The sequence below is a fragment of the Corvus cornix genome, chromosome 12, assembly GCF_000738735.6.
Source record: "Corvus cornix cornix isolate S_Up_H32 chromosome 12, ASM73873v5, whole genome shotgun sequence".
NCBI classification, from domain to species: domain Eukaryota; kingdom Metazoa; phylum Chordata; class Aves; order Passeriformes; family Corvidae; genus Corvus; species Corvus cornix.
This window is the reverse complement of record NC_046342.1, coordinates 4,176,920-4,196,344: the sequence shown is the minus strand read 5'-3', so window position 1 is coordinate 4,196,344 and position 19,425 is coordinate 4,176,920. Positions and strand designations below refer to the sequence as shown.

Here is a 19,425-nt window from a genome sequence, read left to right as displayed (position 1 = left end):
TTCTTTGTTTTTCTTTTTTCACTGATAAGTGATCTCTCTGGTCCAAGGGGTTTATGCCAAGGAAGATTGTGTTTCAAGCACTGGTCTTGCAGAAACAGCTTCTCTTTTGATTCTGGGGCAGAGGAGGTAGAAAATAGGCTTCTCTCTCTTTCATCACCACAGCAAGACCCCAAACTGCAGCTGCTGATTCTTGTTGGGTTGGTTTTAGTTTTTTTTCCCCCACTTCTGGAGTGACTATATTTCTGGCAGAAGACCATATTCTCCTTTTAACGGGGGAAAAAAAGTTTAATAAATATAAATAAATAATAACAAAATAAATATTAATAATAATAATAATAATGAAATAAACCTGTGTGGAGGACACAAAAAGAGAAAAGAAGGATTTCCCCAATGTCTCAGATGATGTTGATAGCATTAAATAATGTACATTTGCTTCAGTCAAGATTGGAAGTGTTAAAAATCATGAAAAGAAAGCATCTTTGGTTTTGTCAGTCAAGTACTTTTTTTCTTTTTTGTATTTCAGTAGCAAACCAAAAAAGTCAAAGTTCTTATGGGTGGATTGATAGGTTTCATAGCTGTCTTCAGCACAAAAAGTTCTTGAGTGGCAGCCAGTATAGGCTAAAATAGAGTTTTCAGCTAAAATGCAGGAGCTGTATGCTGGTAGATACACTTTTATAAACGTGCCCTGTTCTTCCCTTCCTGCTGCTCACTGGAAATGTTCGAAGTGACCATAAATGCCAAGGTAGTTTTAATGTGTTAAGAACTTATTTAACAGGTAGGCGGGAGGTCTGAAAGTCTCACGCTGTAGTCTGTGTGAAATGGGACAAGATGGAAGGTACTGTGGGGATTTGCATGTGTGAACATGAGCCAGTGGTGTTCTCCTGTAGGCAGCCACGTCCCAGGCTGTGATCCTGGGCACCAGGGTGGTGATGGAAATGATCTTTCCTCCTTTAGTCACCCCGGGGCTGCATCTCACAGTACAAGGGGTGAGCTGAGAAGGTGGGAACACATGAGGAGAGAGGAGGATCTGTGAGATCCAGGGTGGTACAGCCTGGGAAGAGGAACACCGGGAAGGTTGGCTCATGGATAGCTGCTTTCTAGGATGTTACAGAGAAGACATAGCCAGGCGCTTCTCAGAGTTGCAGGGTGAAAGGAGGAGTCGTGGGGGCAAAGTCCAATCAGGGATAGTGATTCCCACAGTGCATGTGGGAAAGCCCTGGAGCAGGATGCCTGGAGAGGTGGTGCAATCTCCACCCTCCAGGAGAGTCAAAACTTGACTGGTTTCTTCCTTTGCTTCCTGGTGTTGAACAGTAAAGTGTTCAACAGACTCCTGTTTGCAGCCTGTGGAACGCAGCAGTGCAGAACAGCTCCTCACCTCTCTGGGCAGAGAGGGGTCAGTGTTCTCCTCTTTGCAGTTGGGTATTGGAAAGAGGGAGAAGGTTTCAGAAACTGAAGCAGCCTTTGCCTCTATTTAAAAGAGAGAGAAAAACCTGCTGCATTTGCTTCCTGCATAGAGGGAATGATGTATGGGTGAGGGACTCGAATGAACTGATGGGATAGATTTACAGGAAGAGGATGAAGTAACAGGATAGATCCTTGCAAAGCTGGACGTTCAAGACCAGTTCCTTAACACAGCAGAGGCAGTGGACAACACTGTGGGTTTTTAGTCCGTTTCTTCTCTCCCACCTCCTGCCACCAGGATGTGCAAAACTATTTTAAACAGCTCGTGATTTTTGAGCCCAATCTCTATTTTTATCTTGGAGGGCAGGGGAAGGATGCTTGCAATCCTTTGCTCTGCTACTGAATGATCACCTTTCTTCTCAGGCATCTGTTTCTTTTTTTGCAGGAATATTTTCCTGGTGCTGGTATGACTCAGTAGAAAGAGGCGGTGTTGCTAGGCAGCGGGTGAGCACTTTGCAGATGCCATGTGATGGCAGTAAGCTGCCTTGGAATAATCCATTGGTGGCAGTATTCCTGGCTGAGGTTCTGTACTGCACAAAGAAAGAAGCATCTCTGACAGGAGCAGATGCTGCCTAGCAACTGCCACTGCTCCCCGAGCAGCCTGAAATACCTTCACTTAATTGTACTGTAATTTTGGCAGTAAACAGAACCCAAAGTGTAATGCCTTGCTTTCAGTTCTGAAGTACATTTTTCTTCAAGATTTGGCATAAAAGTTCATAAAGACCATTAATAAGGTCAAAAAAATTTTAGGCCTCGTCTAAATCGTGTCTTTTGTTTAATCCCTACTCTTCGATTGTAATGTTTGGATGGCTTTTAATCAGCTTTTGATAATCTTTTTTGTGTGTGTGTGTGTATTACATTAGTGCCTGGCAATTCCAATCGGATTAGAGCCCTGTTCTGTGTCGTGTGTACCAGTGCACTCTGCAAGAAATGCCCCTTCTGCAAAAACTTCGTGTTTTATTTGGGTTTTTAAGCTGTAATTGGATATACCCTCTCTTCTATACTGAAATTATTCATATTGTCATCTTTCTTAAACACCAGAATGTTTTGGAAGTGCTGGAACTGGGGTCTGCTCCCTGTATTCTTTATGGACATACTTGCTGAATGAGGCCTGGAGTTGCAAATAAATCTGCAAGTTTCAGATTCATTTCTGGAAAATAATTGAAACCCTTACCCACAATTAATCATTTAACTATTTGGAAGGTGTATTGTGAAGGTGAAAACATTATTGTAGGTATTTGTAGGATAAAATGGAAATGTTTTTCTTTTCATTGCCTCATGGTTCTGCTCCCTTGTCAAATATTATCAGACGCTAACTGTGCAATCTATGAAGCTGCCAGGTTTAATCAAGCAGTTCCACAAAATAACAAAATTAAAGACCAATATGATTAATTTTTTATAAAAATGTGAAGGGGTTTTTTTTTATCATAAACTGCATCTTGTTCTTTTAAATTATTAAACCCATAATTTTCTGTTTTCAAGAACGGCTCCTTTTTGCTGGGAAAAGGTTTGTTGTTCTGAGAGAGGCTCAGACTGGAAGGTACAGGGAGGTTTGGGAAGTATTAATTCAGTGCCGCCCGTAGGCGTGATTGTGCAACACAGTTGCCTCACAAAAAGGTAAAGCTGAATCTCGCCTCTCTCTTGTCCTCTGTGGGATAATTTGTATCAGTGCTGGTTTTCCTGCCCAGTCATCCTGCCCTGGCCTGGAGACTGTTCCCTCTGCCGTCCCTAAACGCAAAGAATCCGCATCTGCCTTTCTTGGAAAATACATTATTAAGCAAAGGTAGTTTAGAAAATTCTCAAACCACAAATACTGTGGAGTGGAAGAAAAAATAAATTGTTTGCGCATTTCATACAATTCCTGGGAGCATTGGTGACGCAGGAGCCGAACGAGTGAACCCCCTTTTCTGCGTGATGGAAGAGTCACGTGCGGAGTTCTGGGCTGATGGGGCTGTTAAAAGTTGTTGTGCTTCTACAACATTCGGGTGGCTTCATAGAAGAAAATGTATAGAAAATGCTACTAAATACATATATAAAATTAATACTAATAAAAACTTTTGTTTAGAAAGACCCAGTCCACAGATGTCTCAGGTTGGGGGAAGCCACATTGTTGCCCTGTTCTAATACCCTTCCTTTCCCTCCTTGTTTTAGCCTCTGTTAGGGAAAAGATATTGGTTTTAGAGCCATCTTTGGTCTCATCTGCTGACTCTTGGGTTACATGGAGCCTTTGTTATCATCTGGGTATTACAGGGAAGAAAATAAAGTTTATCTAATTCAGCTCTTAAAACTAGCATATATTGTGTCATACTAGACACTTTTAATAGCTGGATTAATATGAAAAATTATTTTAGGGAAAGATATATGCTCATCATAGTATTAGTTTATCACTTTGGAGTAATTACATTATTTTCTTAAATATTAGATCATTTAATATTGATCTAAATTTTAATTCAATCTTTAATACTAATCAATCTAAGTCAATATTAAGCTCAGGGATTGACTTGTGTCCCATGTTAACTGGTGATAATGAGTAGTAGTTGAATACAGAATGCTGTATAAGGACTGTGAAACTTCAGAGTTTGTGTTTACCCTAAGTAAACACATACTCCAAATTCTTAGCTGGTGTGATAGAGGTGTGAGTTTAAAACATGGTTATGTGTAATAAAGCATAAATTACACCATCAGAGAACTTGAGAACTTTGACGTTTGTAGCACAGAACACAATTCAGTGTCTGCTTGGTGTAATTATACATTGTCAAGGTATTTTGGGTATGGAGCAACACAACTGCAGCTGTTTCTCTCCTGTGTGTTGTTCCTGCCATTCCTTCTGAAATGGGTTCAGTTGAAGATGTACTGAGGGATGGTCAGTGCATAACTGAATAACTGCAAGCTGAGTGTTGTACAGAGCTTTTATAAAAATTAAATTACATACTTTAACCTGAAACACTTGTTCTGCAAGTGTCATCTAAAAATATTGCAAGCTACCAGAATTTTAATAAGACAGATAATATTAACAGTGAGTTGAGAACTGGAAAAAACCTGTCACAAAGTCCAAGAAGATCTGTCTTTTGTAAATGGAGATATATTGAAAATTCACAAAATTACAGTTTTTGCCCCCAAATTAATTCATACAGTCCATTAAATCATGGCCTCACCAATATCTTATGATAAAGAAAAATCAAAATGTGGTTTAGCATATTGGATCTGTTCTAGTAGCAATGATTTCTACTGTGGTTGTGAAAACCTGAGAAATAAATAATTTCTACAAGTCCAATTAATTATTAAGAGACGTAGTTTAGATTTGGAGAAGGAAGAAGAAACAATGTAAACATGGAAAAACTCTTAAACTGATTTTGTTTCTCAGCCCTCATTTAAATCTTCTGATTTTCATTGATACATCTTGGACAGTGGGGAGGGGAAGGGCTCTGTTCCTTTATGAAAATAAACAAATTACTCATGAGCTGAACTGATATTATGTAGTGTAAATAGAACATTATGCAAGATCAAAATATTTCTGTAGGCTTAATTGAAATGTGTAGAAATAGATTAAAAAATAAGAAAGTACATGAGAAGGCATGTCAGTTCATTGGATAACTTTGTGTAAATGATAAAAAAAAAAAGATGTTTCAAGGGAGTGAGCAGCTGGATGTATTGGGCTGGGTAGTTCTCTGGCATTTCCCTGTTGTTGTCCTGGGTTTTCCCACTGTTCATGTGACAAATGTGACACATTTCTGTCACTGTGATTATCAGGACATTGGCAACCATTTGAGAAGAAAAATAATCTGTGTCAGCATTGCAGCTCAGGTGAGACTGGGTGGGGAAGCTGGGACACAGGAACCTGAATTGGAAAGAATTATAAGATGAAGATACGTTTTAAATTATTTAAATATTATATCACAGCAAAAATGAAACCACCTCTGTGGTTGGCAGCAGAAAGTAACAATGACACAGGTGAAATCTGATTCAGCATTTCTCTGAGTTGTGTTCTCCTTTTTGCCATGCTGGTGTTCAGATGAGGTCCCCAACCAGTCGATAGGACAGGACAGCAGAAGCTCAGGTGGTGACTCCTTGATAACAGGTGAGGGAGTTCCCAGCATTCCAGCCCCATCCCATCCCCGGTGTCCTGCCCGGCCGTGCCCGCAGCAGGTGGCTGCACTCAGGGGTGGAACTTTCCCCAGGCTCCAGAGCTTCCTGGGACAGGGCCTTGCAGAGCCGAGAGTGGGACACATCCATTATTTGTCCTGTTGGCTTTGGAACTTGAGTGATCATTTAATTTCTGTCACCCACAGTATCTTGTGAGAAGTTTCACAGTTTATGCACTGTGTGGAAAACTACTTTATTAAAGTCCTGAACTCTGCTGCTTCATTTGACACTGCTGTGCTTTTTGAACTGGAAGGGGTGAATAGCAATAGTTTCCTGTGCACCTTCTGTCAGTTATCCCCTCTCCACCATTTCAGCCTTCCTGGTACAGGAGTCTCATCTTGGTTAACAATCAATCATATAAAAGCCCTTATTCAATCCTTGCTATGTCCTCTCTCACTTCTTTCTACCTTTCCTTATGCTGTTCAATCCTTTCTGGCAAAGGGTTGGCTTTTGACAAAGGGGAAAACTGGCACGTGGAGTTCATTGGGAATTTTATGCAGTACTGTGGGTCATGATGTCTTCCCTTTTTGCTCAAGACAATATTGTGTGTGATGTGGGGTGGCCCCTGACAGTAGCTGAGCACTGAGTTTATGGTAAGAACTCTGACATTCCAGGGTTCCACTGAGTGTGGCACTAGCAAGGGAGGAGATGATGATTTTGTATGTGAGGTGAGGATTATTCATCCCTCATGAAACACCACGCAGGTGAACTAAACACTGCTCATCTGCCAGTTCTGCTTGTGGAGCTTGGGTCCATCTGTAACTCTTTATTACTCTGAATAGCCTGAGTGGCCTCATAAACTTTGTGGCTTCTCTGAATGATGAGCTTTTTTGGATCATTTAGGAATACTTGAAAAGACAAGACTCCAACAGAGGTCCCTTCAGAGCTTGCTGATCAATCTGTCCTCACTAAGGGAAATGGCTCTTTTATTTCACATCACTTTGTTGATTGCTTATCTGTCCAAACACCTTCCCACTTTATCACAGCCAAGAGCAGTTTCTTCAAGAGCTATTGACAGGGGCTGTTTGAGAACATAGTTTGTAAAACCTCTTGAATTGTGTCAATTGGATCTTCTCTGTTCACATAGCAAGGAGCTGCTTTAGGTGGAACACAGGAGGAATCAAACCTGTTTAAAGATGCATTGGCTTAACATGTCCTGTTTATCTTTTGGTACAGTTTCTCTTACTGCTGGTAACTTGCAATGCAGCTGCTTATATTATACTGCATCAGGCCATATCCATGGGCAAGGAAAAATCTGTCCTCCCTTGGATCTTTGACTTTTGAAACTGGTATTCCAATGCCATCTGTTCTTCTATGTTGTACCCCACAATTCCTTCATATTTTCTGATACAGCGTGAGAGTCACTGCCTGTGTGAATTGGTTTGTGCCTTTCTTACTGGTAAATTTCAGAGGGGAAGGGGGAAGGATTTTTCTCGTTGTGGTCCAGTTTAAGTACCACAGATAAGGGACTTCTGTCTTGGAGATAATTCCTGAATCACATGGCATGTGGTGCTTTTTCAAAGCTTTCCTCTTTGGCAGAATGTTGGCTTTAACTGCTGGCTGAAATGACTTTGGGAGGGGAACTGCCACCTTCTTATAGATCTGAATCATGGCGAGGGGCTTAATATTTGAAAATGGATGTTAAATATTTCAGCAGTGTGTCCTGGAGTCCAGGAGGGATCAGTCAGATCTGTTAACTGGTGGGTAAAAGCTTTGCTTTATGCCTGTTTTGATGATGTGTTATTTGCGTATTCTGGTGACTGAGGACATGAATCTTGTAAGAAATGATGGCGACTTACAGATTGATGGACAGTTTGTAGATGATCATTTAGGGTAAAAAAATTCTCTGTGGAAAGGACAGAAATGAGTTTTCAGAGTCCTCTCTGTAAATTATTTTCTTCAGAATAGTTAAATTACTCTGTATTTCTCATTTATATTTGTGATCATATTTTTCAAATAATACTGCTAAGAAGATCTGTGTATCTAAAAGGGCCTTTATAAATAAGGTTGTCTTGCATAATGTATTTTTAGCTTAAAGAATGAGTAACATCCATAACTTTTTGTAAGTAACCTTTGGAATAATAAATCAGACTATAAAGTAGCCTTAAATTTCTGTGATTCTGTCATAATCAGGAGTTATTTTTACCAGTCTTTTTTAGTTCAGAAATGTTAAACTTTGTTCTTGTTAACAGTTTAGCGAGACAGTTTGGTCTATTGGGTCAATTTATTTGGATTATTTGATTTTTCCTGACTTCAATTTAGCATGGCTGGAAAATCATTTACTCTTGAGATTTGGCTTCCACTATTTTGATAAAATCTATATTGCTATTCACCGATCCTATGGGTTGATTATAAAAATTGTCAAACAGAAGAGACTCACATAATTCACTGATGATTTGCAAAAGGAATTGGATTCCATACTGTTGTATTGAGAATGAAGGGGGTGTTACTTTTGTATGAGAACTAATTTTCTAATTGAGTATGATCATCAAGATTGTACCTAGAGCTGATGGAATCAGTTCATTTCTGTTTTGTGATTTCTGCTTATTTATTCTTTTTTTGAGTGAAGTAGACCTAAGAGAAGAGCTTTGTCTATCTTATTAATAGAGTGCTCTGAATTCTAAAGAGCCGATTACATATTGTAGAGTCCTTGTATCAGATGTTCTTTGTGTGACCAGTAGAATCCTTTTAAAAGTGGACAGTTTGCATCTGTAAACTAACAGATCTATCAGAATTACTCCCTATAAGACTAAATATATTGAAGTCACTACTCCTGACCATGTTTTAAAAAATTATTCTATCAGCAATTGAAAAAAACCCAGTTCTGTCTCTTCCTGGTACCTCTCCTTTAGCTTTTATTGCAAACTCGCCTGTATTATTACAGAATAAGCAGGTATGTGATGGCCAAAGAACTTGCAACTTCTTTCTCAGCTGCATCCTTGATTCAGTAGTTTTAATACAGTAAATAATTGTCATAGGAAGTCAGCTGCTGTTTGCTAATTCAGAGCATCTAATGCAGTGTTAGCTGTTTCTTGTTGGGCTTGGTTGAGTAAGACCAGTTGAGTTGTTTTTCTCTCCGTTATTTCTTTTCTATTGTCTACAACCACCAGCACCCACATGTCCCATGACTGGTGTCTCTGTCGTGATATCCACGGCATGTTCAGAAAAGATGAAAAAGGTCTGGAAACTGGCTTTTAATATTATCATGCCTATATAAATTCTTAAAATTAATAATGTATCTAAAATTGCTCTCATAAATGAATATCTTATTACTGTATTAACACTTCTCCATTTTGTTTTCTGGTGTTTTCAAAGGTAGCTTCTTATCCAAGGTGTTTGAAATTCCCCTTTTTTGAGACATACGTGAATTTTTTAGTGGGTTTGTTGGTTTGAACAAAAAAATCACATTTTAATACAGGATTTTGCAGTATTTTGCAAATCAACTGATATTTTCTTGTTCTGGTAAAATTGCCAATTAGAAACGAGAAAACATTTTCTATATTTAAAGGATCCAGCTATCTAAAATAGTGAAGGGGCAAAATAAACAGGAAAAAAACAAAAAAGGAAAAGCCATTGGAGGTTTTTGATTATGTCCTGCCAGTTCATCATTTCAGTTGTCAGTGTTCCTGCACTTTGGGAGAGGCTTTAAGTAGTTTTTCTTTGGTTGAAATCCATATTTATGATTTCTTCATGGGTGGAGAATGAATCCAGAATGCTGATGAGCATAGTTTTTGTTGGATTATGCTGTCTGCATTATTCCAGTCTGGAGCCAGTTGTTGTGTTTCTCCTGCCTCTGATGTAAACAGGAATTTAAAGCCTCATTTAACTGACGGTGACTTCTGCTGGGCCTTAAGAGCTGAGAGAGCAGTTTAGGGTTGTCGATGAAATTCTGAGTTCTTAACTCTTGTGATTAAACCCTGCATTGAGTCTCGCAGTGGAGGTGCAAAGGTTTGATGCCATTTGGTTCCCTTTTTATTTTTTTTCACTCTTTCTTGTATTGGCCACATCTGTGTGAGTGTTTGCCTGGTGTGTGTAGTTTGTTCCTTCTTGCCCATTATGAAGTCTGTGTATAGGGTTAAAATGCAGGTTTGTTCTGGTGGAAGTTTTGGCTATGCTTTTCTTATTATTTCTTGGAAATTCGAGGTTCAAGAGACCTACCTCGTGGTACATAGTGCAGGTGAGAGTCTTGAGTTCATGGTGTTTTTCCCTGGACTTCAGCCTGTCTGCTTATTGTGCAATCCTAAGGGACTCGTGGCTTTGACATGGAAATGTATTTAGGGAGGAGATGAACTCAGTTGGAGCATGGTGCTGATAACTCCAGGGTCATGGGTTTGATCCCTGTATGGGCCATTCACTTGCGTTGGGCCCGATGATCCTGGTGGGTCCCTTCCAACTCAGAATATTGTGTGAAATGTGCCTCTATCACGTGGGAACATCTTGACCACAGCTGGAGTGTTTGCATTCCAAGGGGAGTGTTCTCTTAAATTGGAGAAAAGGATGGTGCCCACTGGAGGTCACTATTTCAACTCGTGGAATTCCACTTATAGTGCTCCGGGCTGTGTAGGGCTCTCCTGAGTGTGTGTTTACCTGGAACAAGGTACTGGAGTGATTGCATTAAATCTGTGCCTGGGGAGTTTTTAAATGCTGGGACTGGGGGCAGGGTGGACCTTACCTGCAATTCACCCTTTGTTCTGACATGCCATGTTTGAACTACCTATGTCCATGTCCCTGTTGTATTTTCATCAATATAGCTGAAGAACAGATCATTAGACACTGTGATATTTTTAAAATTTATTTTTAAAATCGAGTTTCATTTAGTATTTTTATTTATTATATTAATATTTTCTGAAATATGAAGATGGATTCTTATTTTCCCTGGTTAATGAAAACTAAAGATACCTGGAAAAGCAAGATGTGTATCATATTAGTTAGTGCTTATCAAAAGTACAGATTCTTATGTATTCTTTCATAATGTATGGTATTACAGGTTTTTTGCAGTGTATTAGTTGCACAGATGGTATTTGAAATAGTTTCAACTTGGAGAGAAGTAATTCCTGGAGTTGAGTTCCTGTTGTAATCTCTGCAGTTTGGGCAGCCTGTTCCATTGATGGGTTGTGGAGTTGAGTAAGAATTGCGAGACAAGGAAATCTTTGTATGCAATATGAATCAGAGGTTTCTGATTAAAGTGATTACAAGCCTTGCTTAATTTAAAAATCTTTTAAAAAGCTCAGCTTTTATGTTGTTGTTGAGCTTAATTTCTGATGAGGGCCGGAATAAAGATCTCTGATCAGGAAAAGTTGGCTGACAGGTTTTCTGGGCAGATATGTAAGAGCTATTTTTATGCAGGGAGTGAGCTAAAGGGCTATGCTTAGAAGAAAATTCACACAAAGATCCAAGCCTCATATGTCTCTCTCTCTTTTTCCCCACCCTCCAGTGATATGCAGCTTCCGAGGAACTGTTCCGCAAGGCTTGGTCCTGGAACTAGGTGAAACTGTCCAGATCCTGGAGAAATGTGAAGGTAAGTGTGATGTCCAAGAAGGAACCCCATTTTCTATGTAAGAATATACAATTATCTTAATCTAGCATATTTTAATAGTAAGTTCTTTGGAAATCATGATGCATCAAATCAAAGCACTTGAATAAAACCTATTCTGACCCACTTTATGTAGGAAAGGCTGAGTGCTCTTGGCACTAATCCAGTCTGATAGGGGGTCAGTGTGTTTGAAGTTAACCATCTGTCCAGAAAATCTTGAACCCTGACCTGATTGTTGTATTGTAACTAGGTCTTACACTGAAATTTCATCATGTAAAGGATAAACCAGTATCTTTTTTTTTTTACTGTATTTTCTCAGTGTTACTGTTATGCATTTCTGTTAAGTGTATCAGTTTTATTACTCAGAAACATCTGAATAGGTCTAAAGTATTAATTATTAAATAGATTAGCAATACTAGAAAAAATGGGTTTAGGAGAGATTGTTTTGCATTTATCTTGATGTGTGTTTTTGTACCTAAAGCAAAATGCCATTGTAAATTTTATAGTTCGTATGTGGCTGGAGATGTCTGTGTGTGAATAAATTAAATGTCCTAATGCTCTGCTTTATTCACATGAAGAGTGATTGAACTTGTATGTAAAAGGAGAATTATTCTTATCCTAATGTTCAAGCAAGTGTTGTAAAACATGTCTGGTGAGAAGTAGGTTGACAAGATACAGTATGAGAACATGTTTCACTATATTCTGAGGTGGAATAATGTAACCTTTATCCTGAAGTGTTAAACAAATTCAAAACCCAGATCCATGAATTTGAATTCCAAATTAACATTCCACAAAGTTGTGGATGTGGTTTTTTTATTTGTTCAGCTTAAAGTCGTTTTTCATCTCCAGTGTTAATGTTGCTCCCCAGACCTTCTGTGTGCTTGTCAGCAGACTCTGCTTTGCCTCCCTCATGCCTAGAACTGGCTTTTGCTCTTGATGCTTTTTCTTGTATTCAGGTGTTTGTTTTCCCACTGACTTAACTCATCACAAAAAAGTCACCTTTTCTATGCTAATGTTTCTAGTAACGTAGTAGCTTCTTCACCTACATTTGTAAAAATTTTCTGTTGAATGAGAGCTTTGCAGTGCAATGGGGAAAATTACCCACAAAGAAGCTTGCTGTAAACAATCCCATGCTTTTTTAAAAACCACAAGTGGTGTGATGGGCTAAGCTGTGCTCACACACTGAGGGCAGACTGTAATTATTTTACCAGGTCTTGTGAATTAGAACATGGTGCAAGCTCAGGAGAAAAGTATCCCTGTGCTTAGGATGGGATAACTCTAAGGTAATTAAACACTGTATATTGTTGAAAGCAGTCATGGTATTTTCCAACCATTTCTGGGAAATTTTCAAAACTGGGAAATAAAACGATCACCAAGGAGCAGGTTGTTTATGGAAAAGCAAAGGGATAATCCAACTTGTCTGTACAGTGTTATAATAATTAGGCTTTGAATATTTCCTTTGCTGGTAGTTTTGAGGATGATTCCTCAAAAGCAATTCATGCCAGCCTTCAAATTGCTGAGAAAGGAATTCCTCAGACAAGGTTTACCTGGATGGAAGAAGGTTTGTACAGAATTCTTTGGTTTTGTTTTTTAAGCCCTCTATCCTGTCATTTTGGTTGGGGTGCCTTTACCACGGACTTTGTGTATAAAAAGATACATTAATTTTGATACTAACATCTGGAACTCCACACTATGAAACTCATCTGAATATTCAGATGGTCTGTGCTGCAGCTCTTGCATGTGTGAATTATGCAAAAAAGCACACTAAATGTGCAAAGTAGGTTCTTAAAAGGGGGGAAAAAAAGCAGTTGCTTTTTAAGCATTCTTGTCTAAGTGGTTGTTTAACAGGGTCCTCTACTTCTGCGTTATTTGCTGGGGATTCTTTTGTGCAGACAGACCGGATAAAATAATGTTAACCCACACAAAATAAGGGTCACTGGTGTGAGAGTCACAGAAGAGCCATCGCTGTTTCAGCTTCACTTCTTGAATAGTTTATGCATAATTGTCTGCAGCAGGGATTTTGCTGTCTGGGTTGAAAAGATTCACATACACAAAAACTTCTAGTAATGTGAACTATGATTACAGAGACTTGCTGGAGAATTCAAGGCTGACAAAGATTCAAAGAGTAGCTATACTTCTGAATGTGCTTATTTTTAATCATAATAACTTACTGAATAGCTGTATTTGTATTACAAAAGAGCAAGTGCTCTTCTGTAGTGACTGGTGTAAGAGGCAGTCCCTGCTTTTAGAGCAATTGAGTGAAAGAGGAGGGAATTTCCTATTTGAAGATTTTGGGTATCACTGCAGCTAAGTTTTATAGATATTTGTAGAGTAAAGAAACAAATGTAGGTGCGTGCATACACACACACATACACGTATTGGTCTCTAAGGTTAATAAATATAAATACCAATTGATAATACATTAAAAAATATTGTGGTTGTCTATGCATTTTTTAAATGAAATGCAGTGAAATACAGTTGTCTTTGTTAATTTGGATCTTGTTCACATGCTTGAGATTGGAATTCTTGGATTTCCTCAAATTTCTGTGCCTCACAAATACCTAAATCACTGTTTTTTAACCCTGAGTCTGACAAAGGCCTCCCTCTGCCCACTATCCCAGTAAATCAAACCATGGACTTGGTATGTGCCTTTCCTCTGCAGCTACCAAAGGCTCCACCCGTGTTTCCATCAAAGACACACCATCTGTACAGCATGAGGTGTTACCAGAGTGGTTTTGTAGTTACTGCTTGCACAAAGGGTTCTCAGATCATTGACTGGTTTCACTCGAAGGTTAGAAATGTTCATCAAGACACCAGTTGGACCTGTGCTTGTCGTTCACAGCTTTCCCCCTTCTCTGTTCCCCTCTCTGAGCCCTTCCACTTGTGATCTTGGCACCAAGGGAGCACTGAAACACCAAGTGGAGTTCTCTGCTCTGCCTGCCATGCCTTGAGGAGCGGGAGGGGTATGATGTTAGTGTGGCACTTGGAAATGCTGAAGGATGGAATTTTCTTTTGTCAAGTGGCAAAGCATGAGCACACTCCTGGTTTGAAATATACATTTGGACTGTGCATTCTAAGGAACACCCTGTCTTTCAAGTCACGTGGCTATTGCCCTGCCACAGGCAGTAGCTGTCAGTAACTAGTGCCATTCAGAGTAAATTTAAAATGTCTGTTTTGTCCATTTGTTTTTATTGCTGGAGGGCAATTTTCCTTAGATTAAAAATGCTTTAACTTCAGTAACTGTAATTATTACCTTGAGAATTTTGTATATTCACTGAAGAATGGAAACAGGCTGATGCCTGAAGCACCAGTTAAAAGAATATTATCTTACCCATGCAAATTCTCCTATCCACACAAGTATTTATCTACATGGTTTTCATGTGTGTACATTAATAATTGTGTTCTTAAACCATGCAGAAAATATGTTTAAAGTTTCCCTCTGTTGTTCTAGCAGTGATGGCATGGTCAAAACAAGTGTTTCTGGTATTGGGGACACTTAAGGAGCAGATATAACTTGCAGTTAGGGTTTTTTTTAAATTCTTGATGAATTCAATGTGCTTGAGAAGTGATGCCTTTGCCATGCTGCCAAGCTGTGCCATACAGTTGAGGGAGGAATCCCACTCCAGGCTGTCAGTGCTGTGGGAGCCCTGCAGGTTTCCTCCCATGTGAGTCGGGAGCTGTCCTGTGGCTGCCTGGGCCAAAGTGACTCTGTCCCAGCAATTTGTGTTTGGCCTGAGGAAGATGTCTCCAGTGAGATACCCCTTTTCCTGTTTGCTTTTTCCCGCCTTTTCATCCTCTTTTTTCCCTCTTTGCCTTTTGTGGAATGTGCCCATGGAAGGGAAGCCTCTTGGACCCACACCTCTGCTGAGGTGGATCCTGTCCGCTTATTGAAAGTCATCTTTCAGAGCACAGGAGTGGCTTCTTGACAGCCCTCTGGCTGATGTCACGATGCAACACATCCCGTCTCTCTTTGCCTTTGTCATGGCATCCCTGGCAGCATTATCAGCATATTCCTGTGGCTCTGCTGGCCCAAGGCTGCTCCCTGACGTGGTGCAGGCATTTATCTGCTGCTCCTCCTGCCTGGCATGCGCGGAGCAGCGAGCCCAGGACAGAGCGCTCTTGGCATCGGGAAGCTTTTGCTGAGCACTGCTCCTCTCCCTCTCCTGGGTTGCTTTGGGTGCCTTTAGCTCTTCACAGCAGTTCACATGCAGATTACAAGGTAAAAGCAATTGTTTATTGACTTGTATATGTAAAAAACAGCTTTGCTTCAGGTTTGAGGGTTACTCACATTTCTGCCAAGTACACTTATTTTTGTAGGACAAAGAATGCTCGAGTTCCTGTAGCAGATTCTACTGGCGGTACTTTATTTAAGAACAAACTTTAGTTTTAGGATTTACCATAAATACTTATGTAGTTTATTTTCAGAATTTTGTTTGTCAAGAAATTATAAGCAGAATTTATTTTTTTCTACAGTCTGCAGCTCATGAGTCTTTATTTAACACTGATACTAGAACTTTATTTTTCTGTAAAATAGATCAGTATCTTTCAATTAGGACCCTTTTGCTTCTCTGTTACTGAGTCCTCTAAAGGGGTGAGCTTTTTCCATGTGACAGACCTCTTGCGGATTAAGTGGAAATCTGAAAAAGGTTATGAGAGGGCTCTTAGAAACCGTAGCCTGTTTTGTTCAAGACACTTTCAAGTAAAGATCAACAAAAATCATTGGTAGCTCTTCTAGTCACTGAAGTGAAGAGATTGAGATGTGCAGGACTGCCCCAGAGTTGCTTTTGCAGTTTAACTAGGGCTGCACTATTGCTGGGACTCCTGAGTGTGACATACTTTTGGAAAGATGGGTTTTCAGTCTTTATCCAACAGTTCGCAGATTCTCTAATGTGGCATCAAGTTTCCCCCACTGTAGATTTCCATAGGTACAGATAATTGTAGAATGGCACTTCTGATAGACTAATTTTTAGTTTTCTTATAGCAAATGATGTGTATGGTGTGGAATATCCCTTTGATTCAGGCCTGCCGTCCCAGCTATGTCCCCTCCCAACTTCATTGCAGGCATGATCATTGTTTCACATTAATTTATTCACAGAATTCTTGTCACTTCGTAGCTGCGTTTTTCTGCTTCTTGATTTTAAATCACATCTTCTTCACCATTTCTGTGAAGTCAGTACCCTCTAAAGACCGTATGTCACTAAATGCAAACTGTAACTCTGAAATATGAACAGTTATTATTTGCTATAGTGACACCTAAACGTGTTGGTCAGTGTTGTGTCTGACCAGGGAGCACTTGTTGGGATCCCAATTAGCTGAAGCACCTGCCTGGATTTGATGGCTATTGTCATTAGATCCTCCAAAACAGATTCTCTTTAAGGTGAATAATTACATCAATATTAATGTGTTTAAGACTAATTCCAGAATGCCAGTTTAGCTCATTCTAGGGAATAATGTAATGCAGATGCAATTTTCTAACTGTGCCTTTAAAAAAAAAGGCATTGTACCTTTTCTCATAGCTTTTACTTTGTGATACAGAATGGGTTGTACATTTTACAGTGTAGGGCTTTCAGGTTCTGCTGAGCTCTTTGAGTGTCTCTTGCTTGCATGAGTTGGAGGAAACTCAAAATATAGAGAGGGTGACTTTAAAAAAATTATACCACAATAAAAAAAGATAAAAGAAAAACTAAGGTCTGGAGGGCACAATTTATAGGATTAAAGGGAAATGTAACCACTTTTCAAATATATGAAGGAAACTACAAGAGGCAAGTCAACAAAATGTTTTCCATAATGTCCAAAAGAAAAACATCAATAATTCAAATAGCATCAAAGAAAGGTTATAAAGTGCATGTATGTTGTCTGAGCCACTGAAATAGGTTGTCCAGTGAGGATTTCATCTCCACTTGACATAAATATGCTGGATTTCCAAGTATGATACCAAAATTTCGCGTGTTACATGCAGTTTTGTTGGCCAATGTTGATCTGTGGAAGAAATTTCTTCTAAAAAGGTGCCTGTGCAACACCACCATTTTCAAACTGGTCTGCATGGAGTAACAGAAATAGAGTTTCCTTGGAATTTGGTGAGAAATACCTTGGAATCTAGGTTTCACAGATGTATGGATCATTTTCCACAGACAAGGAGTGCAGTTATTCAACCCTGGTAATAAATGACTGGATGCTGTTTAAAGCAGACTAAATATGAGGAGAGATTTAGACATGTGGCTTGGATGAGCTGGGTGATTTCTCAGGGTCCTTCCCTGCCTGTTTTTCACAACTCTGTAAACACAGAGCTTGTAAGCTTTGAAAATTTGTTTTGGAATGAAGAACAAAAACCTCAGAAATGAGGTAGGTTTTTGGAAATGTTTCATTTACTCTACCCTGCAGATCTAAATTATTAATGGCCACACCCTTTACTGGGTTTTGTTCTTTTACAGGTCTCTTCACAAACTTGGATAAAACCACTCTTTTCCCCATTTCCCAAGAAGTTTGTCATTCTGTTTGTCTTAGAGCTTAAATGTCTGGTTATTTCTGAGGTACAGACTGTATTTAATATTAGTAACAGTGAATCACAGGATAAACGCATTTATTTTTTTCTGTGACCTTAAAAATATGCAGCATCTGTTGCTCAAAAGCAGGTGTGGGCACAGTTGTGCGGAGTTCTAGAAAACACTCATGTTAAAGGTCTGTATGTGTTGTTTGTGCATGTATATTTATATTAATATGATTGCTCTGAAGTTTGATCAACTAAAATGTATTCAGAACAATATTTTTTTTAATATAATCAGTGATTTCATAGGAAAACAAATCTTTGTGTTATGTCCTATCTTCATGAGAAATTTGTGTAATGAAGATGGGTTTTAATTTTTTCTATACTAAGGTTTGCAATTGTCCTGAATTCATCAGTTATTTTATTTCATATTGACTTAGATTCCCTTTGTAAAACAAAATAAAAATTCAAGACTATCAGGCTGTCTTTAAAACAAATTCAAGGCCTTCTTCCCCACATCTGATCCTCTCAATGAGACTCTTGTCGTAATTCAGCCAAATCTGAAGTCCTTTTTCTAAGAGAGACAAAATACCCAGTTACTTGGTTCTGTTCTTCTCTATTCTCCATAGCCAGTTACTAGCAGGTTTTGCTGATTTTGAATAAGGGAGGGGAAAAACCAGCAAGCAGGAAGTTGCTGGGGAAATGGGAGGACTTTTTATGGGAAGTGGATTTAGTGGAAGCGTTGGCTTTTGGCGGGCGTGGGCTGCGCCTGTCTGGCACTGGCTGCAGTTGGTAATGACACTTGAAGGCTGAACTGGGGTTGGAGCTGGGCCTGGCCAAGTTTGCCCAGGAATTTGGGATGGTCAGGCCCCCTCCCGAGAACCCACCAAGCCCCTGTGCTCCTGGGGCTGTTCCAGGCCCAGCTCCAGAGTGTGCTCCTTTTCCACTCTTCAGCTGGATGAGGTTTTCATCCTCTTTATTCCTGGCTGAATCCTGCAGTGACATTGCTGTCACCTGTGGAAGGCAGCAGGAACTGGGTTCTTCTGTTTAACTTGCAGCTTTAGCAGCTTTGTGTTTTACTCCTCATTTATTGTCCTGTCTGGAGCTGTTTCCTGATGGGGGATACAAGAATAATAATGGGGTTTGTAAATTAGATCCTAAATCCTGTTCTCTACCCAGACATACGTAAGACCAGACACATGCAAAGAATTTCTGTTTGTTTAAAGCACATTAGAAATGTATGGTCATGGCTTTTACAGGTTTCTGAAGTCTGGAGATCTTGTCAAGATAAACACTGCAACAAGACTCATGTGCCAGCCTGGAAGAGAAGTGTTCAGTGCAGAGTCCTCCCTGAGTGCTGATTGTGTCTTTGCCACAGTGACTACTGATTATTAGTACAGGAACTAGCTAATCTGCTTTTATTCCTGGTGGGAAGAAACAAGAGCATTCCAGGTTGTTAAGTGTTTGTCATCATTGCAGAGCAAAATAAAAATAATAAAAAAATCCTAACAAAAACTCTTTTAAACATTTGATCTGTGTGAGGCACAGCTGGTTTTTTACATTATCTCAGTAACTGCGTGGCTGTAGTCAGTTTGTTTCTGTGTAAGGACTGCAGTGCCACAAATAATTATAATGTGTTTTATCTGGTTTCAGGTTGGTACAGAGGTGTTTCCATTAAGAAGCCCAGTGTCAAGGTAAGCGTGAATACATTTGTTAATCTAATGGGAGATTAAATCTATTTTGCTGTTGCAACCCAGTAAACTTTTCATTTTCCTTCTCTAACTTCTTTCCTGTGGGAGGATTG

General features: G+C 39.4%; 1 protein-coding gene across 12 annotated transcripts in view; it reads left to right on the top strand.

Moving 5' to 3' along the window:
- DOCK3 (dedicator of cytokinesis 3) overlaps positions 1-19,425 on the top strand; it is a 185,444-nt gene that overhangs the window by 8,329 nt on the left and 157,690 nt on the right. For all 12 annotated transcript variants that reach the window (XM_039559294.1, XM_039559293.1, XM_039559298.1 and 9 more), the window contains exons 2-3: positions 11,039-11,122; positions 19,275-19,315. In XM_039559294.1, the coding sequence (XP_039415228.1) occupies positions 11,039-11,122; positions 19,275-19,315 (125 nt within the window). The remainder of the gene's footprint in view (positions 1-11,038; positions 11,123-19,274; positions 19,316-19,425) is intronic.